Source organism: Odocoileus virginianus, chromosome 2 (genome assembly GCF_023699985.2).
Source record: "Odocoileus virginianus isolate 20LAN1187 ecotype Illinois chromosome 2, Ovbor_1.2, whole genome shotgun sequence".
NCBI lineage: Eukaryota > Metazoa > Chordata > Mammalia > Artiodactyla > Cervidae > Odocoileus > Odocoileus virginianus.
The window spans coordinates 95,809,715-95,836,974 of record NC_069675.1 but is presented as its reverse complement, the minus strand read 5'-3'; the positions used below and the strand labels follow the sequence as shown (position 1 = coordinate 95,836,974).

General features: G+C 53.0%; 1 protein-coding gene across 1 annotated transcript in view; it reads right to left on the bottom strand.

Moving 5' to 3' along the window:
• The window catches only part of HMCN2 (hemicentin 2), a 175,131-nt gene that overhangs the window by 97,786 nt on the left and 50,085 nt on the right, over nucleotides 1–27,260 (bottom strand). The window contains exons 15-22 of the mRNA XM_070454654.1: nucleotides 25,474–25,623; nucleotides 16,098–16,286; nucleotides 15,050–15,145; nucleotides 14,632–14,759; nucleotides 12,677–12,821; nucleotides 9,371–9,483; nucleotides 9,088–9,247; nucleotides 7,892–8,057 (exon numbers count right to left, since the gene is read on the bottom strand). Of these exons, the coding sequence (XP_070310755.1) occupies nucleotides 7,892–8,057; nucleotides 9,088–9,247; nucleotides 9,371–9,483; nucleotides 12,677–12,821; nucleotides 14,632–14,759; nucleotides 15,050–15,145; nucleotides 16,098–16,286; nucleotides 25,474–25,623 (1,147 nt within the window). The remainder of the gene's footprint in view (nucleotides 1–7,891; nucleotides 8,058–9,087; nucleotides 9,248–9,370; nucleotides 9,484–12,676; nucleotides 12,822–14,631; nucleotides 14,760–15,049; nucleotides 15,146–16,097; nucleotides 16,287–25,473; nucleotides 25,624–27,260) is intronic.

Genomic DNA, 27,260 nt, shown 5'->3' with positions numbered 1-27,260 from the left:
AGAAGGAAGACTCCATCTTATAGATGGTCAAGCTGAGACCTCTAGAGACCTCTCCATCGCAGCCTTCACCACACCGGCTTGTGACCACCTGTCACCTGCGGGCGCTAAGAGGACACATTTCCATCCGCCTTATTTTCCTTTGTATCCCCAGAACCTAGCCCAGACCTGACACAGAGCAGCCCCCACTCAGACCAGACTGGGGACAAAGCTGTGGGGCCTGGGATGGATCAGAGAGGACCTGGAGGTCTGGGGGTTCCAGGGCAGCCCTTCTGAACCACCCAAACCCCATGCCCCTTGCACACTCTCTCTCTTTCTCCACTTTCCCAAGGATCCTTGAGGTTTGGGGGCTACAACCTCCGGGCATGGGGGTGGGCATGGGCAGGGGTGAGGTGGGAGGAACTGGGGAGAGGGCTGCCGTGTGCCGGGTGCATGTGGCGTAATTAGCAGCAGACTCCCATCGCGGCGAGAGCAGCCAGATGGCTCCAAGTGGCGCCCAGATGAAAACGCAGAGAGGTTTGAGGGGAATTTCCTGTTTATGACATGCACTGGGCTCCAGCCTTCGCTGCTGGCTGTGAGTTTCACACAGCCACACAGATGGTGGGGGACGGTGTGGGGGAGACCCACCTACCCTGCCGGGTCTCCCTGGCCCTGAGAGCTCCAAGGGGGACGTACCTGCCTGGAGAGACCAGAGGGCGTTGGATAGAAAGTGCAAATCCCAGGCCACACATTTGCTGCAACCCAGCTAGGGGTCACCTCTCCAGGCAGCTGCCTCTGCTGCCCCAGGTGGACCCCTGCTCTCACACAAAGGCTCCTGGAACCACGATGGCATTTATCACCCCTGCAGCTGCCTGTCGCTCTCTGATGGCTCTGTGGGGGGAGGGGCCAGGTGTGCCCAGGTTCCTGCCATGTCCCCAGCCCTTGGCACAGGCGCTGGCCCATCACAGGTACTCAATAAGTATTTGATGGGAAATCCCAACTGTCCCTGTCCACACACACACACACACACACACACACCCCTTCCCACCTTTACTCACAGTGTTTCCCACACCCCATCCCATCTCAGCACTGCTCTCCTGCCCCCCAGATCCCCTTCAAGGCAGCATAGCCTCCAGCTCTTCCGGGAAGCCTTTCCGGATGAGACCAGGCAGGTGAGTTACACTTCCCCTGCTCTGAATTTTATGGAGCCAAGTTCTGCCGATTGCTCATTCATTCATTGATTCACTCATCTTACAAAGAGCCACTGGGTTCAAGGTGGTCCAGCCACCACTGGGGCGGAGTGAATGTCCCCTGTCCTCCGGTTGCTGGGAGTCTGGGTGGTTGGTCTCCGCCCAGTCCCTCTTGCTGGGTCCCACGCTCATTCTGTTGCCCTTGTTTCTAAGCAGTCCATCCAGCCTCCTCTGTGATCAGGACCTTCCGGGAGGAGGTTGTCAAATGAATGAACAGCACCCGCCGCAGAACCGAGCCGGCCAGAAGCTGATCCTCACCCACAGCGCACAGCAGAGCTGGGCAGCGCCCAACAGATGCCCACCGCATGTCACTAACATGCTGGCCATGCATCTGCTGGGCCAGGGCGGGGTCTGAGTCCAGGGACAAGGACTGTCCCCCTCCCCCGCTAGCACCACTCAGCCTGAAGAGCACCTTCACCCATCCACAGAGGCCACTCTGATCTTCAGGCATATCATAGACCTTTGTAAGGAAGCTCCAAACGGAAACCCCAAGCTGGAACAATTCAGCAAGAGGGGCCTGACATCAACCGAAGGGACAAGCAAAATATGTGAGCACGGGGGTGAACGCACAGCCCCTGAGCCCGTGAACATAAACCCTGAGACGGCTAACAGGTGAGGCTGTCAACACTCAGACACTTCCTATGCGCCACCGTGGAGCTCTGCACTTCCACGTACACTTGAAACTCCCGAAATCCAAACCTGCAAGGCAGGCAGGTCACCCCGAGGCAGGGGTGATCCAGTCATCTCCCCTTTCGCAGAGGAGAAAACTGAGACCCAGAGGGATGAAGTCATGGCTGTGCACGGGCCACCCAGACACCAGGCTAGGAATCGGCATGAGTTATGAAGATCCAGCCAGGTAAAGACCCCCATGGGGAGCCCCTGGGCAGTTCCTGCCATGCCATTGGCTTGCAATGGGGAGCAGCTTTTCTCTTGGACCGTCAGAACCCAGCTGCAGCCCCCTCCCCTCCTCTGAGCCAGGAGGGGGAGTGAGTGTCCCACTGCCCTACAGCATCCCTGGATGCTCCATTCTCTCACTGTTCCCTCCCTTCCCCCCGACGCGGTTGGCTTGGCCCTGTGTGGATCCTGGCCGGCTGCCCCCGGGAGCCAGAGCCGGAGCCAGGAGCACTTGCAGCTGTCCCAGCTACGCATCAGAACCACAAACAAACATTGTTGCCTAGCAACACCGCCTCGCCCCAGCATCCCCGGGCTGAGTCAAGGGACCAGAGCCACTAGGCACTCTCCCGCCACCATCGCCTGTTCAACTCTTTCATTTCTCAGATGGGAAGACTGAGGCCCAGAGACGGGGAAGTTCACTCAGAGAGCTGGGGGCACGGCTGGGAGGGTACTCGAGGTCTTTTGCCACCTGACGTCACACACAGTCCAGACCCAGGTCTTCTCTGTCCTATACAGTCCTGGGCACAAAGATGCTCAATAAACCCTATAGACTTCAATTTTGAATTCACAACTACAATGCTTTTTTTTCCCCAAACAGCAGTCCCACAGGGTAAGAGGCACCCGGTGGCCATTCCCAGCCTTGGACTCAGCCCTCGGTTTTTGGGGCTCTACCCCAAGGAAACGATCCAGGAGATAAAGAGAAATATTTGTGCAAAGACGTTCCAACAGCCCCATTTATTATCACCAAAAACTGGCAACAGTGCATCTGCCTCAAACAGAGGAAGAGCTTAGCAACCGTGAGAGCTGAAATGCCCGGAATGTTATTTTGCCCTTTAAATGAAAAGCAATGACATGGGTCAGGATGAATCTAGGAAATGGGTAAATGTGGGAAAATGTGGAAAAATCAATGATGAGGGCAGGATACAAGATGCACTCAACTGAATTCTCTAAAAACATCTATAAGAATACGTTAGAAGGGGTCGTGGACACAGGTGGGTGGTTTAGAGTTTCAGGGGTATTCAGGTTCCTACTATGTTTTCTTTTCATTAGGACTTTCTGACTTAGAAGGTCAAGTCTCCTGAGTTCAAAATATTCTCTAGAATCTCCAGAGAAAGCAATGGCCTGCCTGACCTTGGCCCAGAAGCCTGATATGTGTGTGTCCACGTGCTCTCACGCTTGCCTCCCTGGTCTGTCTGTGTGCCTGTCTGTGTCTGTGTCTGTGTCTATGTCACAGCTGGAGTCAAGATTGCTGGGAGAAATATCAATAACCTCACATATGCAGACATGCAGATGACACCACCCTTACGACAGAAAACGAAGAGGAACTAAAGAGCCTCTTGATGAAAGTGAAAGAGGAGAGTGAAAAAGCTGGCTTAAAACTCAACATTCAAAAAACAAAGATCATGGCATCTGGTCCCATCACTCCATGGCAAATAGATGGGGAAACAATGGAAACAGTGACAGACTTTATTTTCTTGGGCTCCAAAATCATTGCAGATGGTGACTGCAGCCATGAAATTAAAAGACATTTGCTCCTTGGAAGAAAAGCTATGACAAACCTAGATAGAGACATTACTTTGCTGCAAAGGTCTGTTTTGTCAAAGCTGTGGTTTTTCCAGTAGTCATGTATGGATGTGAGAGTTGGAGCATAAACAAAGCTGGGTGCCGAAGAATTGATGCTTTTGAACTGTGGTGTTGGAGAAGACTCTTGAGAGTCCCTTGGACAGCAAGATCCAACCAGTCCATCCTAAAGGAGATCAGTCCTGGGTGTTCATTGGAAGGACTGATGCTGAAGCTGAAACTCCAATAATTTGGCCACCTGATGCGAAGAACTGACTCATTTGAAAAGACCCTGATGCTGGGAAAGATTGAAGGCGGGAGGAGAAGGGGACGACAGAGGATGAGATGGTTGGATGGCATCACCGAGTCAATGGATACGAGTTTGAGTAGGCTCTGGGAGTTGGGGATGGACAGGGAGGCCTGGTGTGCTGCAGTCCAGAGGGTTGCAAAGAGTCAGACACGACTGAGCGACTCAACTGAACTGACTGTGTCTATGCAGTGTGCATGGCCATGCGTCTGTGTCTCTGTGCCTGTCCTTGTGCATTCACGTCTGTAGGTGTCTGTGCACGTCTATGTGTGTCTAGGGCCCTGCCCAGGAGAAGGAAAGTCAGGATTCTGGTTCCCCATCCCCCATGGCTTCTGTTTCCTCCCTCAGTGCAGTGTGCAGGACCCTGCCCACCGCACCCACCTCCAGGATGGCCAGCAGAAGAGGGCAACCTCTCGCCCAACATGAGGAGGCCTCAGAGGCTCAGCCACACTGTGGAACTCAGCCCTGATTGCACCAGAGTCACCATGGAGCACCAGTGCTGGAGGTCTGCTGGTGACCCTGACCACAACCCCTTGGCCAGGGTCGGCACAGCATCAGGAAAGAGAGGCCCTGGGCAACCCTTGCAGTTCAGGCCTTCCCCCTGCCCTCTATCAGCAGAGGACAGATGAAGTGGACACTGCAAAAGACGGGCGTGGCTCAGCCAGGCGGAAGGGGTGTGGCAGAGTAGGGGCGTGGCTCAGCCAGGCGGAAGGGGTGTGGCAGAGTAGGGGCGTGGCTCAGCCAGGCGGAAGGGGTGTGGCAGAGAGGGGCGTGGCTCAGCCAGACGGAAGGGGTGTGGCAGAGTAGGGGCGTGGCTCAGCCAGACAGAAGGGGTGTGGCAGAGTAGGGGCGTGGCTCAGCCAGGCAGAAGGGGTGTAGCAGGAGAGGGGCGTGGCTCAGCCAGGCAGAAGGGGTGTAGCAGGAGAGGGGCGTGGCTCAGCCAGACGGAAGGGGTGTGGCAGAGTAGGGGCGTGGCTCAGCCAGGCAGAAGGGGTGTGGCAGAATAGGGGCGTGGCTCAGCCATGCGGAAGGATCTCAGGTTCTGGAGGCAGATGGTTGCCCGCGACTCATCAAAATAAGTTCTGAAGCAACCAGAATGCGAGCTTTGAAGCTGAGCCTTGGTGGGACGGGAGCAGCAGCGTGTCCCTGGGAGATGGAAAAGATGGAGGAGGAAGTGTGGAAGAGCAGCGGACAGCAAGGCCACCCACTCCCCACCACCATCAGTGCTTCGTGTGTGCGTCCCACGGGTGTTTTTGGTTTTGTTTTAACTTTTTATTTTATATTGAGATATACCCCATTAACAATGCTGCGATAGTTTCAGGCGGACAGCAAAGGGACTCAGCTATAGGTATACATCTATTCATCCTCTCCCAAACTCCCCTCCCAGCCAGGCTGTCTCGTAACATTAGGCAGAATTCCCTGTGCTGTACAGTAGGTCCTTGTTGGTTATCCATTTTAGAGGTAGCAGTGGGTCCATGCCCATCCCAACCTCCCTAGCTCTCCCTCCTCCAGACATTTCCTCTTGTGTGTGTGCCTAGCCACTCAGTCGTGTCCGACTCTTTTCGAGCACATGGCTGACCAGGCTCCTCTGTTCATGGGGATTCTCCAGGCCAGAATACTGGAGTGAGTTGATATGCCCTCCTCCAGGGGATCTTCCCAACCCAGGGATCAAACCCAGATCTCCAGCATTGCAGGCGGATTCTTTACCAGCTGAGCCACCAGGGAAGCCCATCCTTGCCTCACGGGCTTTTCAAACCTGCATTTTCTGGCTAAATGGCCATGGGACTAAGGGAACTGTGTGTCTGGTAAGAAAACTGAGCTCTATTCTGTTCGGGGAAGTTATCAGAAGCCACGGGGAGGCCCAAAGAACCACAGGGACGCAGAACCCACAAATGAAGCTAAGATATAATCAATAGTCGGTGAAGTTATTATTCACAATTTCCAGCAAGAGGACACAGACCAAGTGTCCATCAGCTGGTGAATAAATCGACAAAAGGTGGTCCATCACCACAACAGAATACTATTCAGCCATAAAAAAGAATGAAGTCCTGACACCTGCTACAACACGCAGGAACCTCAAAAATATGGTTCTCAGTGAAAGGAGCCAGATGCAAAAAAGTCACGTTGTTCATGATTACATTTATGTGAACCATCCAGAGCAGATCAATCCAAAGGCAGAAAGCAGATGTAGTGGTTGCCAAGGGCTGGGCTTGGGTGGGGAAAGCATGAGAAGTGGCTTCCAACCAGTGTGGGGATATTTTCATGGAGGAGGGTGCTGGAAATGTTCTAAAATTAATTGTGATGATGGTTACACAACTTTAGAACTTACTAAAAAAACATATAATTGGAAAGCATGTGAATTATATCTCAATAAAGCTTTCCTATTGAAAAAAGTCAGTGAGAATTAAATGGGATATTAGATATGATGATGATTTTTTCAAAAGCTGGAAATGGTGCTTTAGTTTCCAGCAGCAGCAGGAAAATGATATCAAAGGGGGTGATTTTCCACCGCTCACAATGCACCAAACATCGCACATTCATCACTGTATCTTGAAAGCAGAATTTAAACCGTGTCCACCTTATGGATGGAGAAACAGGCCAAGAGGAGCCAGGGGCCACCTGAGGCCACATGACTAATACATAAGCAGTCAGCATCCGCAGGCAGGTCTGATTTAATGCCAGAGTCTTTGCCCTTCACCCCAGCCCCACCCCCCCTGGCATATTTTGCCTTTTCATGTAGGTGAACTCCCGGAATCTCATAAATCTCAAGAGAAAGCCATAAGCCAGCAAGAAGTGGAGGGGGCAAGGGAGAAAAAGCAGAACAAAACTCTAGGATTGCAAAAGCAGCTTTCACAGATTTATGGCTCCCGGCTGATCTATTAACGTATCACAACAAGGAGGGGCGAACAAATGGGAATTGTGATTCTCCATTTCAGTAACAAGCGAGAAATAAACAAGCACCCGCCGGCGGCTGTCCAGCCAAGGAGCTAGGACCGGGCTTTCTGGGGAGAGAGGCAGGTTCCTCCGGCCCCCACGCCCACCCACAACACGGAGCCTCCAGAGACACCGGAGGGCATGCGGGTGGGGGCGGCACAGAACCAGCCCGGTCACGGACCCCAGCCTCATTCAGGTGTGTAGGCTTCCAGGACTGGGAGGGTCACCAAACAGATGTTCCGAGAGGCAGAGCCCATGTGTGGGTGTTGGGGGGGGCGGGTGGAGGCTGCACCGCAGGCTACTCTGAGACCTTCTCCATCTGGAACGTCTCAGAGACCTCGCCAGGACTGATGTCACCAGCTGGAGCTGCCCCCTCGCCCCACCCCCACCCGGCGAGAGTCAAGGGCCCCAGGAGTTCTGAGGCATTCTTGTCGGGAACCACCCTGCCCTACATCCCTGTCTGAGGTGGGGGTTCGGCCTGGCTTTGAAGGGCAGCCTCCTCCCTCTCCCCCCAACTCCCAGGACCCCTGAAAGCCCGGCTGCCAAACACCGGGTTGGAGGAGCAGGCAAGGATGGAGCACATGTCTTGCTCAAGAAGGCGGTCCCAACCGTGGCGTTCCACTTTGCTAGCTGAGTGACCACGAGCAGCTCACTCCACCTGGTTGAGCCTCATTTCCACTCAGGTAGCAAGGGCGGCTGAGCAGATAGGAGACGATCCTACAGGCAGCGCCCGTTGGCTGTGCGGGAAGGGCCATATGCGTGTTATTCCAGAGGCCTCGCCCCTCTGAAGGGCATCCATGCTCCCTTAGAGGCCAGTGGGTGAAAAGCACTGCCTGTGGAATCAGTCAGGTACCCGCCCCCCATACACAGGGTCCACACACCAGCTGGGTCACTGGACACCTTGAGGTCAGTTTCCCCAAACATCAAGCTCTGTCCATCCCCCGACCCGAGGCCACGCAGCTGGGGTTACCTGTCGGTCATGGGCAGCATGGGGCGGGAGTCCTTGGTCCAGGTGACCAGTGGGGGTGGAGAGCCCTGGGCCTCACAGTCAAGGATCACCTCATCACCGGCCTTGGCTGTGACCCTCAGAGGCTTGTCTGCTGCGTGTGACCCATTCACGAGGATCTTGGGCTTGGCTGTTGGCGGAAGCATGCAGGGAGTATGAGCAGGGCGGGAAGCCATGGGATGCGGCCCGCAGAGGACCAGCGTGGCTCCCCTAGGAAGCTGAGGTGGTACTGCCACCCCGGAGGTGCAGAGGAAGGTGGGCTCTGCTGTATCGGGAGAGCGTAGGTTTCGGGTTGGGCTCAGATCCGATGGTTTCCCCCAGCCTCCCCTCCGCCTGTCCACCCCCCCACTTCTGGAAGCTCATCTTGCTTTGCTGACCCCAACATGGTCCCTCCTGCCCCAACGTCTATGTTCCTCTAGCTTCTCTCCATCCTGCTCCCCTTCCCCGGGGACACTCTGGCAGGTTCTTTCCTCCCTCCTTTCTCTCCCTTCTTGGCCTGGATCATCCCATTTATCCTCAGGAATAAATGGGATTAACCATCAGCTGATGCCCAGTCTCCCTCCGTACTTAGGGCCCGAGGGGAACCCTGGCTCCGAACAGTTCAATACACAATTAATTATTCAATGGCAGTTGTGATGGGCGCTAAGAAGGGGAAATTCCAGAGAGTTCAGCCCGAGGGATCAGAAAGCACTGAGATCTGACTGATGGGAGAAGTCAGTGGACCAGAAGTGAGGGAAGGGCATGCCAACAGAAGAAGCTGTGTGTGCAAAGGCCCTGAGGTAGGACGGATCATTTAAGAAATTGAAAGGTGGCCAGAGGTGCTGGGCACGAAGAGTCAAAGAGTCGTGGAGAAAGGTGGGCAAGGGGGCTGCTGAGGGGTGGGAGTCCAGTCTAAGGCTTGGTGTCTTTCCCCGGCTTGTCAACATGAAGGTCTCTCCCCCTCCCCACCTAGTTACTGAGCTGCAGCCACTCTTAGAGCGTGGCCACACTGCTGGGGATAGTCCTCAGAGGCAGGAGAGCTTTGATCTGCAGACAGGAAGCATTTAGAGGCAGGGCTGCTGTCAGGGTGCCAGGAAGATGCAGGGGAGGTCAGACTGTACATGCCCCCACCTCCACACCTGCCCAGCCCCTCTCCCAGAACAGGGGTGGCCATCACTCACTATTGACAGAAAGCCGCATCTCCTGGCTGGAGAAGCCCACTGCGTTGGTGGCCGTGCAGACGTAGGCCCCTGCGTCCTGGACAGACGGCCGGGGGATGACCAGGGTGCCGTCCTTGCTCACATTGTAGTGGGGATCCCCAGAGGCCAGGGCATTGGTCTCCTGCAGCAGAGTCACAGGTGACATCAGCAGAGCCCACCTCCCACGGCAACTTGCATCGCTCCTCTCCCCCTGATCACTGGGCCTACCTCTCTGGTTACCTTTATGGTAACAGGCTTCACCTACCTTGGTCCAGGTGATGGTTGGGGTGGGAACTCCTGAGGCTACACAGGGGAGAGAGGCTGGAACGCCTTCATTGGTGATATGGTGGGTGGCAGTGGGCTGGATTCTAGGTGGCACTTTCAAAAACAAACCAATTTCATAAACCAGAGTTCACAGCAGCATTGTTCACAACAGCCAAAAGGTGGAAACAATCCAAGTAGCCATCAGAGGGTGATGGATATACAGAACGTGATGTGTACATGTGCAATATTATTCAGCCCTACAAAAGGAACAACCATCTGATACACAGTACAACATGGATGAACCTTGACAATATTATGCAAAGTGAAATAAGCCAGACATGGAAGGACAAGTAGTGTAAGATTCCACTTATAGGAGATACCTAGAACAGGCAAATTCATAGAGACAGGAAGCAGAATTAATGGTGACCAGGGGCTGGGGGAGGGGAAATGCAGAATTGGTGGGTACAGTTTCAACTTGGGAAGTTGAAAAAGTTCTGGAGATGGATGGTGGTGATGGGTGTGAAACTGTGTTCCGTGGAGTTAAAAACCCATCCCCAAACTGAGCCCCATGGAGTTAACAATACCGGCAACTAACAGAAATTCTTGAGCTTATCTTACAGCTTGCTGCATACCCTTCTGCTTGAGCCCGCCTTCACTGAGCAAGCTCGCTTAATTGTTTCATTGCAAATTGCATATCCTTCAAGCTTCGTGTAGCCTAAACAATAAGATGTTTGTCTGAGTTGTTTCCCAAGAAAACAATTGGAAGTCAGCTGTGTTTAGTTAAAGTAGAAGCCAACTAAGACTGATTGGGACCACTGACCCTAAAACTGGGTCTACGCAGGTGTCTGATAAGTGACTTTTTGACATCAGAGGACCAAAAGCCCCACCCTCAGATCACGCTAGGTGCCTCCATTTTTGGACATGCATCTCATGAAGAAGCAAGTCACCCAGGGACACCTGCACAGAACACTGATGACCTTGTGCCCTTCCCTGCCTGCAGTCACCTTTTCCCACGCCTAAGACCACACTACTTCTTTAATAAATACCCTAGGCCTCTGGCCTTTGGGGAGGCCAACCTGAGACTTACTCTCCTGTCTCTTCACCTGACTGCCTTGTGAACACACCCTTTCTCTGCAGTAAGCCTCAGCATCTCAGTGTTCTGGCTTGCTGCATTCTGGGCAAGGGTCTTCCCAGATGGCACTAGTGGTAAAGAACCTGCCTGCCAATGCAGGCTTGATCCTGGGTCAGGAAGATGCCCCGGAGGAGGGCATGGCAACCCACTCCAGTATTCTTGCCTGGAGAATTCCATGGACAGAGGAGCCTGGAGGGCTACGATCCATCGGGTCGCAAAGAGTCGGACACAACCGAAGCGACAGCACGCACAAGCATGCGTGCTGGGCAAATGCAGCTGGTGGCACGGCAACGCGAATGCCACTTATGCGACTTAATTTATGCTACTAGACTGCACACTTTAAAATGGTTAAAATGGTAAGCTTTATGTCATGTATATTTTATCATGATTTTTAAAAATAACACTTTAGCAGGAGAATACGGCCACCGCTGCTGTAAATTCGTGTCCCAGACAGAGGGCAGCCTGTGTCTAGGAACCAGCTGTGCTGTTTCTTTACTGTGGGACTTCGGATAAATCACTTAATCTTTTGGTACCCGTATTCCTTGGTCAGCAAAAAAAAAAGGGGGGAAAAAAAAGCTAAGTAACTTCAATTCCCAGCTCACTCTCTGGGGATGGACAGATGAGAAGTGGCAGAAAAGAATGTTGACAGGACACAGTGAACTTGAAAACAAGTGCAGAATCCATCCTGGGAGCCATCCAGATTTTTAGGCATTAAAATGTGGCAGAGCAGGGGGGGTTGTCTGCAGGAGGAGCAGGGGAAGGGAACCAGGCATGGAGAAATCAGACCTGGGAAGGAAGGCCAGAAGCCAAGGGCTCTGACGGTAATACTAAGTTCCCTCCGGGGAATGCCCTTCTGGATTCTCCCAGGTGGCCAAAGCCAGCAAGTCAATCAGAATTTGTTGAATGGAAGTGACATGAGCCAGGAGGGCGGAGCTTGATGTCTATCCCCACGGTGGGGTGGGGGGGGCTGTGTTCGGGGAAGGAATTCCGGGGGAGGCTTTCAGCAGAATCAGCCCTTGCTGATGGTATGACTTACTGAGTTACCTCGGTCTTGGAGCCTCAGCTTCCTTCACTTCAGAGCGTGGAGGCTCTTAAACCCTCCACTTGGAGTGGTTAGGAAAACTAGCACCCTTTTAGAGGTCTGGATGTGACGCATACCCCACTTTTGGTCACTGTTTTTAACCGGAAGTGTAAAGAGACAGGACAGCTGGGTTCTAGACCCAGCCTCCTTCTGAGCTTCGGTTTTCCACTACAAAATGGGGAACAATGAGTTCTTCCCACTCATCCCTCAGGGGTTTAATAAAGCAAGTGAAACAAATAAAAAGAGGATATTGATGTATGCGGTGAGTGACAAAACATAACTGGACTTAAACTTTTGTTTTATGTTAAAAAGAATGGTGGTACCTGGTTGGGTGGTGAAGGGAAACAGGGACCCTCCCCTCCTGTGGATGGGAAAGTCATTGGGCAAATACATGAAAAGCCCTAAAAATGTGCAGTCTCCGTGAGTCAAAACTCAATTCCACATCGATAGTGTATCCTAGGGAAAGACCTGGTCACATGGGCAAAGGTGGGGCCTCAGGACGTTTATCCCCAGGTGTTCACGCAGGTGACACTGGACAGGGTTGGGGGGCAGGTTAGATACACCTGGTTCATCCAGACACAGGACATGCAGTCTGAGTCTTATTAGCAGAAAGCACGTCATATATTGTCACAAGAAATACTTGGGTTGCAAGACAGTAATATTACTCCAACTGGTTTCTAAATATTTCTATGTATGTGTATACAAAGAATGTATACATAATTTATATACAGAATGTATATCATGCAAAAATAACATATACAAGATATATAAAGAATATTTATAATGTACATGTAAAAGTATACGTACATTTATATAAATGTGTATAAATATATATACAGCGTGTACATGTGAAGCTCATGTGTGTATAAAGTATGAAAGATACACAACAAATGTAAGATTATTCCAGTTCTTCTTAGTTACTGGTATTATGGAAGGTTGGTTTTGTTTTGGAGTTTTTTGGTCCAGTCTTTAAATTTCCTACAGTGAATACGTACTGTGTGTGCAGTCTCTTTGAACAGAGGTGTTCGGGATCGAGTTCCCCGTGGGCACCGTCACCCACCCCGTGCTGCCCCCACCTCCAGCCCAGGACTCACCCTGGACAACCAGCTGCACGTCCCTGTGCTGAGATCCGGCCGTGTTGCTGACCACACAGCTGTACCTGCCGGCGTCCTCCAGCAACGCCTGGTCAAGGTGTAGGCTGCCGTCTGCCCGGACGGAATGCCGGCTGCCCGGTGGGAGCTGGTGTGGGCAAAGAAGAATCAGCTTGGACCAAGGGCCCCACTCAGAGCTGCTAAGAGAACTCCAGAAACCTCACTGTCCACCAGCCCAGCGTGAAACAGCCTGGATAGAGAGGTCAGGGGCTTGCAGAGATGGTGGGGGGCCTGGGGGTGACATTCCCATCCCTTCCCGGGTAGTCATGAGCCCCCACGGACCCTCGGGGCCGGGTGGGTCTGACCCCCGGCATACCCTTGACCCTGCTCGCCCAAGGTCCACTGGTCCAGGGCAGGACACCTGACCCAAGGACGCTGAGAGGAGCCACTCCCAGGAGGGTAGGCTTGGGGCCAGAGCCTTCACTGAGTCAGCACTGGAGCTCCGAGGCCTGTCCACACCAAGGCCACAGAGAGGAGGCACAGCCCGTCCTCGGGGAGAGAACCGAGCCATGCAGAGTGGAGCGGAGGTGCGGCCGCATCAGCTGTGGTCCCAGAGAGAGCGGCTCCTGGTGGCTGGCCAGGTGTGTCCCCATCAGGACCGAGGTGGGGCAGGGGAAGCTGGTCCAGAATGGGGCCTGGGGCCACCTCTGCAGAGATGCCCAGCCAGTCCATCCTTGGTGAGGACCGTTCCGCCAGGTGAGCCCGCTCTGGGCTTCCCTGTCTCTGTCCCTCGAGCCTGGCTGCACATTCTGCTCTCGGGTTCTGGGAGAGGCTCCCAGGCTGTCTTGGGACCCCCTGGGAATGAGTAAGCTTGAGGGGGCTTCTGCTCTTTGCCACCGGCATCTGGGCAGGAGCAGACCCACCCAGTGTCCCCGCTGAGCTAAAACAGGCTCTGCATCTCTGGTCACTCCCTGTCCTGGCGTGGACGAGGCCCAGGGCCACCCCTTCCCCTCATGCCCGTCGGATTCTACTGGGGAATGCTCCTCCCTGCCCCAGCCCGTGTGCCCAGGCAGGGTCCTCCTCCTGGTGATCCTGCAGAGGGGCACCCACGTGATCAGCCTCCACAGAGCCTGCCCGCTCTGTGAGTTGGACCCTGTCTGTCCTCTTGCGTCAGGGGCTGGGACAGCGGGGATGGGACCAGGGCAGCGGTCTGGGCACACAGTTGCTGCCTCCCCTGGGTGTCCAGCATCTTCTGGGATGTCTTCTGGGGTGAGGGCACCTTTTTTATAACTTCCTGGGCACAAGGACCTCAGATGTCTGACCGGAGAAAGGAGGGAAAGGAGGAGTGAACGGAGAAGGGAAATAGAGGGACCCAGGTGGCTCAGCGGTAAAGAATCCGCCTGTCTATTCAGGAGACTCAGGTCCAATCCCTAAGAAAGGAAGATCTCCTGGGGGAGAAAATGGCAACCGACTCCAATATTCTTGCCTAGAGAATCCCATGGACGGAGGAGCCTGGCAGGCTACAGTCCATAGGGTCACAAGGAGTCAGACACAGCTTAGCAACTAAACAACAGCAACAACAAAGAAATCCAAAAGAATGGGAGCGGGTAAAGCAGCCACTGTGTGCCCAGCAGTGTGCCAGGCCGCTGGGCACATGCTCAGTTGCACAGATCTCGCCTCTGTCGTGGAACCGCCAGAACGGGGGCGACGGCTGAATGCATTGTGTCTGTGCCCCCACCAAACTGCTGCTCCCCAGTCGCAGCACAAATGAAGCACAAGGACTCGAGAGGGTAAAGGATGCTACTAGTGCATTATCAGAGAAAGTCCTGGAAAGAGGCAGGGAAGGGAGAAGACACTCCCAAACAGGGGAAACGCAAAGCAGAGGTCGAGGTGTTAATGTGACAGTTCCCTCCTCCCCACAACATTGCCCGCGGCACCCAGAGGGGCCCAGCACTCACAGGCATGCCGGCCTTGAGCCAGCGCCTCTCGGGGCGGGGTCTCCCAGACAGGACGATACAGGGCAGGGACACCGGCTGCCTCTCCAGCACCCGGACGGTGGAGGCACTGCTGGCGATCTGTGGCGGGGCTGCAGGGAGAGGAGACGGTGCTGGTACACTGGCTTCCTGTGGGAACCAAGGCCCTCGCTCCCCTCTCCCTCCTCCCCACAGAACCCAGAGGGGCATCAGGATCGGGGATCCCCAAGGGTCAAACGGCACACTTCTTGGGGCACGCTACCCAGAAAGTAGGGGTTCAGATGCTCCTCTAGGAGAATCTGGCTGTGGACACTCCTGTCCAAAAGGACGGGCAGCCATGGGGGCCTCCCTGGGGGGCCCAGTGTCCCCACCAAACCCCTCCTCTCCAGATCCACCAGCGAACCATGTCCAGTCACGAGGAGGTGGGCCTCCGCCTGGACCTTCCCAAAGACATTTTGAGCTTCACAGATATACGGGGCCTGGTCTTCGGGGACCACACCTGAGGGGCAGGAAAAGGCAGACCTGACTGTCAGAGCACATTCTGCCTCTAGCCCCCACAGGTTCCAGCTCCCCAGGTGCCAACAGCACCCTTGGCACAGCCTGGCCCTGCAGAGGTCAGATAGGAAGGCTGGGATGGCAGGGAGGAGAAGGATAGGGGATACAGCCGGGCCTTGGGAAGGTGAGAAGGCCTAGGCTTGCTCATGTGTAGAAAGGGGATAATTTATCAATAACTGCACTCTGTAGTATGATTAGGAGGGATCAATAGATGATGCAAATATAGTGCTCAGCATCCGGCCTGGCACAGTAGTGAAAATAATGGTGATGATGATGGTTGTGGTGATGATGGTGGTGATGGTGATGAGGGTGATGATGAGGGCAGTGATAGTTATGATGGTGATGATGATGGTGATGGTGGTGGTGAGGATTGAGATGATAATGATAAAGATGATGGTGATGGTAATGATGATGGTTAGGATGGTGATGATGATGGTGATGGTGATGATGGTGGTGGTGATGGTGATGATGGTGGTGATAGTGATGATGACAGTAGTAAAGGTGATGATGATGGTGATGGTGATGATGGTGGTGGTAATGATGGAATTGATAATGAGGAAGATGATGGTGATGATGATGGCTATCACATATAACACTTAATATGTGTCAGACACTGTGCTAGGGGATTTGCGTGTATTACTCACACAGTAGGTCCTTAAGGTGGACTGTTGTTAAACCAGGGTGGGAGGTACCATCACTATTACTAGTGTGACTGGTTCAGAGGAGCGGAGTGACCTGACCAGAGTCACGCGGCCGAAATATGACCCTACATCAGCCTGACCCATGGCCAGTTCTAGGGGTCAGTGTCCTGCTCCCAGTTGACCAGTTTGGGGGCTTAGGGTGTCAAAAGCCATCCTGTCTCCCTTGTCCACCCTCCCCCAGCCCCAATCTCTTACTTTCAAAGAACAGCACCCCTGAATCGGGCCACCCAGTCCTGCTGCCTGGCCTGGGCCCCAGAGGCTGGTCATCTCCACGGCGCCAGGTGATGGTAGGCGGTGGGCGACCCGTGGCCCGGCATGCCAGGAAGGCGCTCCTCCCCAGTTCCACGGTGACATCCTGGGGCAGCTCCAATAGCTGGGGCGCATCTGCAGGGAGGTGACAGTCAGCCTTGCCCAGTGGCTGGCCCCGCCTGGCCCCGAGGGCACTGTTCCAAGGCCTGCCTTCCTCTCCCCTCGCTGGGGGATTTCCCTCTTCCAGCCTCTCCCTCAAGAACCTAACTCATGCCAACTTGAGCTTGGCAGGGTGCAGCCCTGAAGGGCTCCTGGGGATGATGAGGCAGAACGAGCGGCGTTCGGAGGGATGAAGTCCTCCCCGCATGGCATCTTGGGGACCCCACCTTGTCCAGACATACAGGGGAGAAACACGCCTGCTCCTGCAGATGCCATCTCCTGGGAAGCCAGCTTGGAGGGGCTGCGAGTCATGCCTGACCACAGGAACCCCACCAGCTCTGAGGGCCCCCCCACCACTATGTCTTCCTCCTGGGCCACCAGAGCTTCTCTTTGCATGACCCCAAACAGCCAACTTCATAGGGAGGTTCTAGCTCATCTTTACTTTAGCTGCTACATCCTTCTCTGCTTGTTGAACATCTTGTAATAAGCATATAAATCTCTACTACAAAGTCAAAACAGGCCTATAAATAACTTGACCTTAGACTTTATGGTCCAAATGGGACACTGGAGAGTGAAAAGAGCCATCATAATAATTACACCAGGATAACAGACGTAACCAAGGGCACCTGAATTATAAAAAAAATTCAAGCATCACATAAGGGTTTATGCTTCATTTTTGCTCCACACACTTCAAACCTCATGTCCTTGCCACTGTTAATGGTTTGAAGTGTTTCTTCCAAAAATTTTTTTCTAAGTATTGTCTTATTTTTATGATGGGGAGGGGGACATAGAAATAATTTATTTCCCCAAACAGAGACTCATAATCCTTTCCACTCTTCTGCTGGCCAGAAGTCGGCCCAACTCCAGACAGGTCCAGGCCCCGTTCCCTGCAGCTTCTGGGCACGCCCTCAGATCCCTGTCCCCAGACCCCTGACCAGGAAGGACCCTGGCCTATTCTGAACCCATCACATCCAGCATAGAGGAAAATCCTCCAACCCTTCGTTCTCGCCGTCTCTCTGCAGAAATCTCCCCCATCCATCCAAATCATGACATCAAATTTCCCTCTTGGCCTTGGGAAGCAGGGGAGTTCCAGGGAGATATAAACACAACTTGGAAAATCGCTGCAAGGAGGAAGACAGTTTTGGACCCGAGCTCAGACACCACCCGCACGTCGCTTTTCTTTCTCACTGGGGCCTGGCAGCTGCAGCGACTGAGAATCCAAGCAAGTATCTGCTCCGGGTGCCTCAGATGGGGTCACTGGTACTGCAAAGCCCTGGCCCTGGGGATACAGCTTTCTCATTCCCCTCTCCCCACCCTGAGTAGGTAGCTCCAGGGCCAGGTACCCCAGAGCCTGCCTCCTCAGCTCTACGCAGCGCACTGCAGGGCCCAACTCAAAGCTCCCTCCTCCCGCAAGCCTCCCACTCCCCATTTTTCTCATGCTGCCCCTTGACCCTCTTCTTCCATAGCCAAAGAGTCCCACTTTTCCTCCTAACTGTGGGGTACTAAAAAGCACACCCTCCTTCCCATTCTCCTCCCAATCCTGAACTTCACTTCCCTCCCCAAGAAGGGACAGTTGACTTATAATAGTAAGCAACTATCAAAGGGTTCTGGGCTTCCCTGATAGCTCCTCCTGCAATGCAGGAGACCCTGGTTCGATTCCTGGGTCGGGAAGATCCCCTGGAGAAGGGAAAGGCTACCCACTCCAGTATTCTGACCTGGAGAATGCCATGGACTGTGTGGTCCATGGGGTCACAGAGTTGGACATGAATGAGTGACTTTCATGTCACATCAAAGCGTAGCATATGGAATGCCTACTCAGTGACAGGCATGATGGTGGTACTTTAGAAACATGACTTCATTCATGGTCTCAATAAACTCATGAAGTGGATATTCTCACAACCCCAGTTTGTTGTTGTCATTTGGTCACTAAGTCATGCCCAACTCTTTGCAACCCCACGGGCTGCAGCAATGTGGGACCCCAGAACCCTGCGCACCAGAGCCGGGGGTCCTCTGCCCCTTTACTGTGCAGATGGGGGACTGAGATGCAAAGCTGGGCCCCCGTGGGCTCCACGCTTGTCCTGCAGCGTCTGGGGGTGGGGTGGGCTGCCAGCCCCATGGCCTTCCCAGGGTCCCATCCCCAAGGCTAAGCCACCTCTGCTTTCAGGCTCCAAGCCCCCTCCTCAGACTCTCAGGTGCCCCTCTGCAGGGAGGGACCGTGAGCTGGTTCCACAGCCACCAGGTTTTCCCAGGAATGGCCCCGTTTGCCTCGACCTTGAGCAGGTTTACGGGGCAGGAGCTGTGCGTGCCCCGAGACAGCTAGACACACGGCAGCCGCCACGCTCTGTAATCTCATCATCTGACAGCTGCAGTGCGTTTGCAGGGAGGCAGCTCTGTGTGGGGAACCAGAAGCACCCAGGAAGAGAAAACTGCCCCGTGAAGGATGCCAGCCACAGGCCTGGGAGGGGGCAGGACAGGAGGGTGTGGCCACAGCTGAGACGTAACAGCACTGATGAGCTATTCCCTCCACCCCCGGGGATCCTCCAAGGAAGTGACATGGACAGAGGTGATGACTTCCTCTTACTTGGCCCCCCGGGCAAGGCCACCAGCCTGAAGGCCTGAAGCCTGGGCAGGGCCGCTCCCCACCCCCGCTTCATGGCCTCTGCCCCACTGGACACCCGTAGATGAACCCCCTCACCACTCTGGACCTCGGATCCCCCTCCAGAAAGAGATAACTATATTCCCAGTTCCAGTACCTTAAAGTTCTAGGGTTCTTTATCATCATCTGGAGACCCTTCAGTCCCCCAGTCTCCTCCACCAACCTCCCAGTTCCCAGGCCCAGGGCCCTGAGTCAGAGCTTGTGGGGATGTGCCAGCTTGGGAAACAGAGCTCTAATCAGTCTTGACTCAGCCTGGCCAGAAGGAGGGCGGGGGACCCAGGCCCAAAGACTCGGCCGATGGGCAGGGTGACCACGGGAGGGGCTGGCCTCAGGCCCTGCCCTGCTTATAGAGGGATTCTAGGGTCTCTTGGAACGAGACAGGGCTGGGGATGGCTGCCACAGCCCCTCCTGGGAAGACCCCTTTCCCCACAGAAAGACCCTGCGGTGGAGCCTGGAGCCTCAGCTCCACTGGCCGAAGTACAGGATGACTCTCCTCCCTAAAAAAAAAATCTTAAACTGTATTTTATGACTGTTTATAAAGACAAATACTATCCAGGCTGGGTTAATTTTCATCTACTTATTATTCTTCACTTTTTTTTTTCTCCTGATGGCAAAAGAAATTAAAAGCAGAGCCCTGTCCAGCAGTCCTAAAAGGGTCATGGGCTCTGGGCCCTTGCCTGATGGAGTAGCAGCCCGGATGCTGGCCCCAGAGCCCAGCTGTGTTTCTCTCCTGCTCCCCTTGGCTGGCCGGAGGGGCTTTGCTTTCACAGACGCACGCCCGCCGCTCCCCTGCTCATCCACCCAGCAACCAAGTGCTTCCAAGTCAGGAATAAGAAGCAGAGACGAAAATGAGATGATAGAAAGAGGGCTGAGTGGGGACTTCCCTGGTGGTCCAGTGGTTATGAATCTGCCTTGGCATGCAGAGGATGCAGGGTCAGTCCCTGGCTGAGGAACTAAGATCCCACATGCCGTGGGCCAACAAAGCCCAAACACCATAACTGCTGAGCCCATATGCCACAACTAGAGAAGCCCGCACACCGCAATGCACAACCTGCGTGCCACAACTAAGATCCGATGCAGCCTAGTAAATAAAAATCCTAAAAATAAAGAAGGAAAGAGGGCTGAGTGAACATCCATTTCAAGAGAAACCAGCAGGACAAAGGGAACTTCGGTCAGAGCAGTTTTAAAATAGTAGAAAGAGCATTGAGCTCTGGGGGTGACAGGGGATCGGGGGACTGGGGGCACTGGGGTACTGCCATGTAGCCTGGTCACCAGCCACGTGACAACCACTCCGTCTCACTCTGCCACACCAGGCCCTTGTCACCTGGCATGACCTCCTGTACACTGAGTATTTCTTTCAATCAAGTCCTGAGTGAAGCACATTCTCATTAAATCTCTCAAGGACCTTGTGAATAAGCCTCGGTCATCAGCAGCCCCATTTTACAGATGAGGAAGGTGAGGCCCAGGAAGGTAAATGACTTGGCCAAACAAACAGCAGGCCCTGGACCTCGATCCAGGACTCTTGTCTGCCAGATGCCAGGCCCAGAGGGGAGAGACCCCCAAAGGCTGGTCAGAGGAAGGCTGCCCTCCTTTCTGTACACCGCCCCCGCCCCCCACCACCGATACCTCCAGGAAGCCAGTTCCCAGCCGAACAGCAGGAATTGGGCACAGTGCCCCCTGTCCTCAGCCCTGCAAGGCTCTGGCGGGCTGGCCAGAAAGGCCACACCACAGCTGCCACCCAGATGGGCAGGAAATTCAATTTCCCACCACCACTGCCAGGCCAACTCTCTCCAGACACACAGGTGTTGGGCTACAGTCCACCCCGTCCCTGACCTCAAGGCCAGAGGCCACAGTGGCCCCGTGCCCCAGATGCCTGCCTCCGGGGTGCCCGCCACCTCCTTTCTCTGACGTGGGGAAATGGCCTCCAGACCAACGGCTGAAGGTGAAGGAACAGGATAAGGCAGGCGGGTCGGCCTGGGCCCCAAAGAAATAAGGCTTTGCTGAAAAGCAACCAGACACGGAACAAAGGAGGACCGCTTGTAACAACGCCCAGGGCACCGTCCCTGGAGCGCCTTCTCTGCCTACCCAGAACCCACCAACTAATCACAGTGACAGTGACATCTGTCAGAGCCCTTCTTGTCCAAGGCCTTTCCTATCTCTCACTCACACAATAGCCACAGACATTTTGAAGGTGAGCAACCCGAGGCTCAGAGTGCAGAAGCAACGTCCAAGCTTACCCTGGAGCATCAGGACCAAGTCCAGGGGCTAAAAAGCCCTGACCCTGGGTTCAGATTCTGCCACTCACCAGCTGTGTGATCCTGGACAAGTCACTTAACCTGTCTGTGCCTCGTTTCCCCATCTATGAAAGGATAAAGTGGAACCCATTGCAAAGGGTTGTTATGAGGATTACAGGTTAGTACATGAAATGTGCTTAGAGCTGGGCTTGCTACAGGGCAGATTTCACAGAAGACTGATTATATTTTTATCATCAGGCCCTATGGCTTTCCACACCCACCACACCCCACCCAAGAGCCCAGCCACACAGACAGGGAAAGTCTGAGCACATCATTCTCCTTAGATACCTCCCACCGCCTCCTCAGGACAAAGCCCAGACTCCACCGGGCTCCCCAAGCCAAAAGCCAGGAGTGACCCACAGCTGGGCAGCCGGCCGCCCCGGCCTCGCCCCTCCCCATCCCCGATGCCTCACCCTCTGCCTGGCTTCTCTTGCCTTGGGGAGAGCTGCACATGTTGTTCTCTCTGCCTGGAACACTGTCCCCGCAGCTCGTCAGCTCAGTCGCTCAGTCTTGTCCAACACTGTCCCCGCAGTTTGTCAGTTCAGTCGCTCAGTCTTTCCAACACTGTCCCCGCAGTTCGTCAGCTCAGTCGCTCAGTCTTTCCAACACTGTCCCCGCAGTTCGTCAGCTCAGTCGCTCAGTCTTGTCCAACACAGTCCCCGCAGTTCGTCAGTTCAGCTCAGTCGCTCAGGCGTGTCCGACTCTTTGCGACCCCATGAGCCGCAGCATGCCAGGCCTCCCTGTCCATCACCAACTCCCAGAGTCCACCCAAACTCATGTCCATTGAGTCGGTGATGCCATCCAACCATCTCATCCTCTGTCATCCCCTTCTCCTCCTGCCCTCAATCTTTCCTAGCATCAGGGTCTTTTCAAATGAGTCAGCTCTTTGCATCAAGTGGCCAAAGTATTGGAGTTTCAGCTTCAACATCAGTCCTTCCAATGAACACCCAGGACTGATCTCCTTTAGGATGGACTGGTTGGATCTCCTTGCAGTCCAAGGGACTCTCGAGAGTCTTCTCCAACACCACAGTTCAAAAGCACCAATTCTTCAGCACTCAGCTTTCTTTATAGTCCAACTCACATCCATATGTGACTACTGGAAAAACGATAGCCTTGACTAGATGGACCTTTGTTGACAAAGTAATGTCTCTGCTTTTTAATATGCTGTCTAGGTTGGTCATAACTTTCCTTCCAAGGAGTAAGCATCTTTTAATTTCATGGCTGCAATCACCATCTGCAGTGACTTTGGAGCCCTCCCAAAATAAAGTCAGCCACTGTTTCCACTGTTTCCCCATCTATTTGCCATGAAGTGATGGGATCGGATGCCATATCTTAGTTTTCTGAATGTTGAGCTTTAAGCCAACTTTTTCACTCTCCTCTTTCACTTTCATCAAGAGGCTCTTTAGTTCCTCTTCACTTTCTGCCATAAGGGTGGTGTCATCTGCATATCTGAGGTTATTGATATTTCTCCTGGTAATCTTGATTCCAGCTTGTGCTTCTTCCAACTGAGCGTTTCTCATGATGTACTCTACATATAAGTTAAATAAACAGGTGACAATATACAGCTTTGACGTACTCCTTTTCCTATTTGGGTCCAGTCTGTTGTTCCATGTCCAGTTCTAACTGTTGCTTCCTGACCTGCATAGAGGTTTCTCAAGAGGCAGGTCAGGTGGTCTGGTATTCCCATCTCTTTCAGAATTTCCCACCATTTACTGTGATCCACACAGTCAAAGGCTTTGGCGTAGTCAATAAAGCAGAAATAGATGTTTTTCTGGAACTCTCTTGCTTTTTCGATGATCCAGAGGATGTTGGCAATTTGATCTCTGGTTCCTCTGCCTTTTCTAAAACCAGCTTGAACATCTGGAAGTTTACGGTTCACATATTGCTGAAGTCTGGCTTGGAGAATTTTGGTCATTACTTTACTAGTGTGTGAGATGAGTGCAATTGTGTGATAGTCTGAGCATTTTTTGGCATTTCCTTTCTTTGGGCTTGGAATGAAAACTGACCTTTCCCAGTCCTGTGGCCACTGCTGAGTTTCCCAAATTTGCTGGCATATTGAGTGCAGCACTTTCACAGCATCATCTTTTAGGATTTGAAATAGCTCAACTGGAATTTCATCACCTCCACTAGCTTGTTCGTAGTGATGCATCCTAAGGCTGACTTGACTTCACATTGCAGGATGTCTGGCTCTAGGTGAGTGATCACACCATCGTGATTATCTGGGTCGTGAAGATCTTTTTTGTACAGATCTTTTTTTGCAGCTCGTCACCTGACTGCTTCTAGGTTCCGCTTAGACATCGACTCCTCCAAGAAGCCTTCCCAGCCTCTGGTGCTGGCTTAGCCCCCTTCTCTGGGCATAGGCCCCACGGTTGCCACTTCCAATTACTCAGTACACTGAGCATTCTAATTGTCTGTTTACTGTCTCTCTTTTTGGCACCAAGGATAACACAAGGGCTGATGCGGTTGCATTCCCAACCCAGGGTCTGGGGTACAGGGCCTGGCCACCTGGTGACCACGTGCTGAAGGATGGCAACGATGGAACAGATGAATGAACACTAAAGGCACCCCCACGCGTGGGAGGATCCCCAAGCCTGAGATGGCACCGTCTCCCCCAGGGCCAGACCCTCCTGATCAAGCCTCCCTGGGGAGGCCCCTGGCCATCCCATCCGGCCCATTCAAGCCCATTCCCCATTCTCCGCACTTCCCCCAAACTCTCAGCACCTGTCTTTCCCGTCATGGCCACAGCTGACCCTCAGAGCCCCATCTGCTCTGGCTCAGCACGCCAAGGAGCTGTGCCCACAACTTCCGAGCAATTCCCAGTGCCCGGGATCCAGGCCTGGGACCAAGAACTCATGGCAATCACAGCCAAGGCCGTGTTCCAGCCACAGAAGAATCCAGACTCCCCATCTGTAAAAAGGGAATAATCACTTCTCCATTTATTAAACACCCATGCTGGGCCAAACCCAGTGCTGAACGTTATGTGTCTGATTTCATTGAACCCTCCCAGCCACTCAACAAAGGAAGTAGTGTGGTCAGCTCTGCTTTGTTGTTGTGTAGTTGCCAAGTCGTATCTGACTCTTTTGTGACCCTAGGGACTATGGCCCGCCAGGCTCCTCTGTCTACGGGATTTCCCAGGCAAGAATACTGCAGTGGGTTACCATATCCTTCTCCAGGGCATCTTCCCAACTCAGGAACCGAACCCAATTCTCCTGTATAGCAAGCAGATTCTTTACCGCTGAGCCACCAGGGAAGCCCTTGGCTCCATTTTACAGATGGGAAAACTGAGGGTCAATGACTTGACCAAAGCACATAGATGGTCAGTGATGGAGACAAGACTGGAACTCGGGTCTCAGGGATGACGATGTCCAAGCTGGAGCCAAACTATTTTCATGGTGGGCAATGTCCCCCTGCTTTCTGGGACTCTCACACTTGAGGGGTCTCTCCCACTCACCAATACCAGGGTTGGTCCATGTCACCTATAGGATATAACAGGTGATGGTATGTCACTTCCAAGACTGTAACTGGCTATAAAGACTTACTTCCCTGGTGGCTCAGAGACTTCTCTAGTGGCTCAGACGGTAAAGCATCTGCCTACAAGGTGGGAGACCCGGGTTCAGTCCCTGGGTCAGGAAGATCTGGAGAAGGAAATGGCAACCCACTCCAGTACTCTTGCCTGGAAAATCCCAAGGACGGAGGAGCCTGGTGGGCTACAGCCCATGGGGTCACAAAGAGTCAGACACGACTGAGACTAAACTTTTCCACCTTGGATTCTGTCTATCCCTTTCAACTCACTTTCTCTAGGAAAACCCATGTCACGAGAAGTGGGGTAAGGAACAGAGGCTTCCTGATAAAAGCCTCATAAATGAACTTCAGGTGGACCCTCCAGCCCTAGTCAAGCCTTCAGATGACCACATCCCCAACCAATGTAATAAGTGCCATCCCGTGAGAGACCCTGAGTCAGAACCAGAATCCTAGCCCCCCAGAACTGTGCATCAATAGATGCTCACTGTTTTAAGCCACAGAGTTTCAGGGCAATTTGTTACACAGCAAGTGGTAACGCATACACCATCTCCCTCTAAAATCCCTGTCCCACGTGCTCTGGATCCAAATGATGCAAATTCCCCACTGGCAGGCTACAGGGTAGCATTCTCTCCTCCCTGCTCAGAAGTAGGGCAGATGGCAGGGCACAGCGGGGGACAAGGTGTACACTCACGTCCAACCTCCAGCCGGATTTCTGCAGAGGCGTCGCCCAACTCATTGACAGCTCGGCAGGTATAGACGCCAGCATCCCTCTCACGAACCACTGGGATCTGCAGCATCCCAGAGCTGGAGTCCTCAGAGGCCAGAATCATTTCAAGATCCCCTGGACCAAAGATGAGAAAACATCAGGCAGGTACTCATGGTTGCCACAGGAGGCCCGGGGATCAGGCTGCCTTCCTGACCCTGGGTTCCTGCGATGCCACAAGGCTGGGACCTCAGAGGGGTGTGGGTGAGGTAAAGATCCCCTAGCCTGCAATCAGGACCCCTATTGTTTAATGGGCACAGATTTTCAGTTTTGCTAAATGAAAAGAGTTCTGGAGACGGGTGGTGGTGGTTATACAGCAATGTGAATATACCTAAAGACGGTTAAGAGGGTAATGGATATGTTATGCACAATTTACCACAGCTAAAAAAATTTTCTTTTAGATCAGCACCCCTGAATCCAGTTCCCTGAGTCCCTCTGTTGGCCAAGAGTGAGTCTCAGCCTGCCCCCTCGCATGTGACAGGTTCATCACCCAAGAACGCCTTGCCTGGGTCTCCCTCCTGGGTTCCCGCCCTCTGCTCGGGGGCAGACTGAGGCTTGGGTCAGCTCTGGGAGAAGACCCCCACCTTCCCCCCCAGTTCTCCCTCTCTGATGCCTTTTTCTCATTTCTCTTACTGTTCCCTGACTCCCACCCCTCCAGGCTCCGAAGGCCTGGAGGACCACCCTGATTTGAACCTTTTTTTACAACTTAATTTAAATTTTTTGTTTTCAAAATTGTGGTAAATATACATAACACAAGATTTTACCATTTTAAGCACTGAGTGTCCAATTCAGCGGGATCAGGTACATCCCCATGATCCATCCACAAAACTTTTTCATCTTCTCAAATGGAAGCCCTACTTACTAAACACTAACTCCCCATTTCCCCCTCCCCAAGCCCCTGGCATCTCCTCTCTGTCTCTAAATTTGCACATACTAGGCATTTCTTATAAGAGATCCCACTCAGTTAAGTGGTATCATATATTTGTCCTTCTGTGTCTGGCTTATTTTGCTTAGCATCGTGTTTTCAAGGTTCATCTATGTTGTATAAAAATTGCATTCCTTTTTTCCAAATTAAAATTTTTTTTATCTTTTCTTTTAACATTTTACTACTTAAATACCCCATATTAGAGCAAATGTCTCTGAAAATGTCACAGATAAAATATTTTTTTCTTCATTTGGCCAATGAGAAGTAGGGGGAAATTTTTACACAATAGCTGCTATGGGCCTGATTTTTTTTTTCTAATTTTTTTTCTTTGTCATGGGAGACTAATTAAGAAAAAATTTAATTGTGGTTAAAAAACTCATAAAATGCATTATCTTAATCATTTTCAAGTGCACAGTTCAATGTAACTATATTCACGTTGTTGTATAACTTGAATTTCATTCCTTCTTAAGGCTGAATAACATTCCAAGGGATAGTGTGCGTTTGTGCTCAGTTCGACTCTTTACCACCCCACAGACTGTAGTCCGCCAGCCTCCTCTGTCCCTGGGATTTTCCAGGCAAGAATACTAGACTGGGTAGCCACTGCCTCATCAAGAGAGGATTTTCCCGACCCAGGGGTTGAACTGGCGTCTCTGGCGTCTCCTGCATTGGCAGGCGGATTCTTTACCACTAATGCCACCTGGGAAGCCATTCCACTGGGAGACCCCCTGTAAAAAGGCGGCTCCCGGGCTGGGCTGGTAGAGCTCCCAGCCACGACAGGCAGTGACCACGC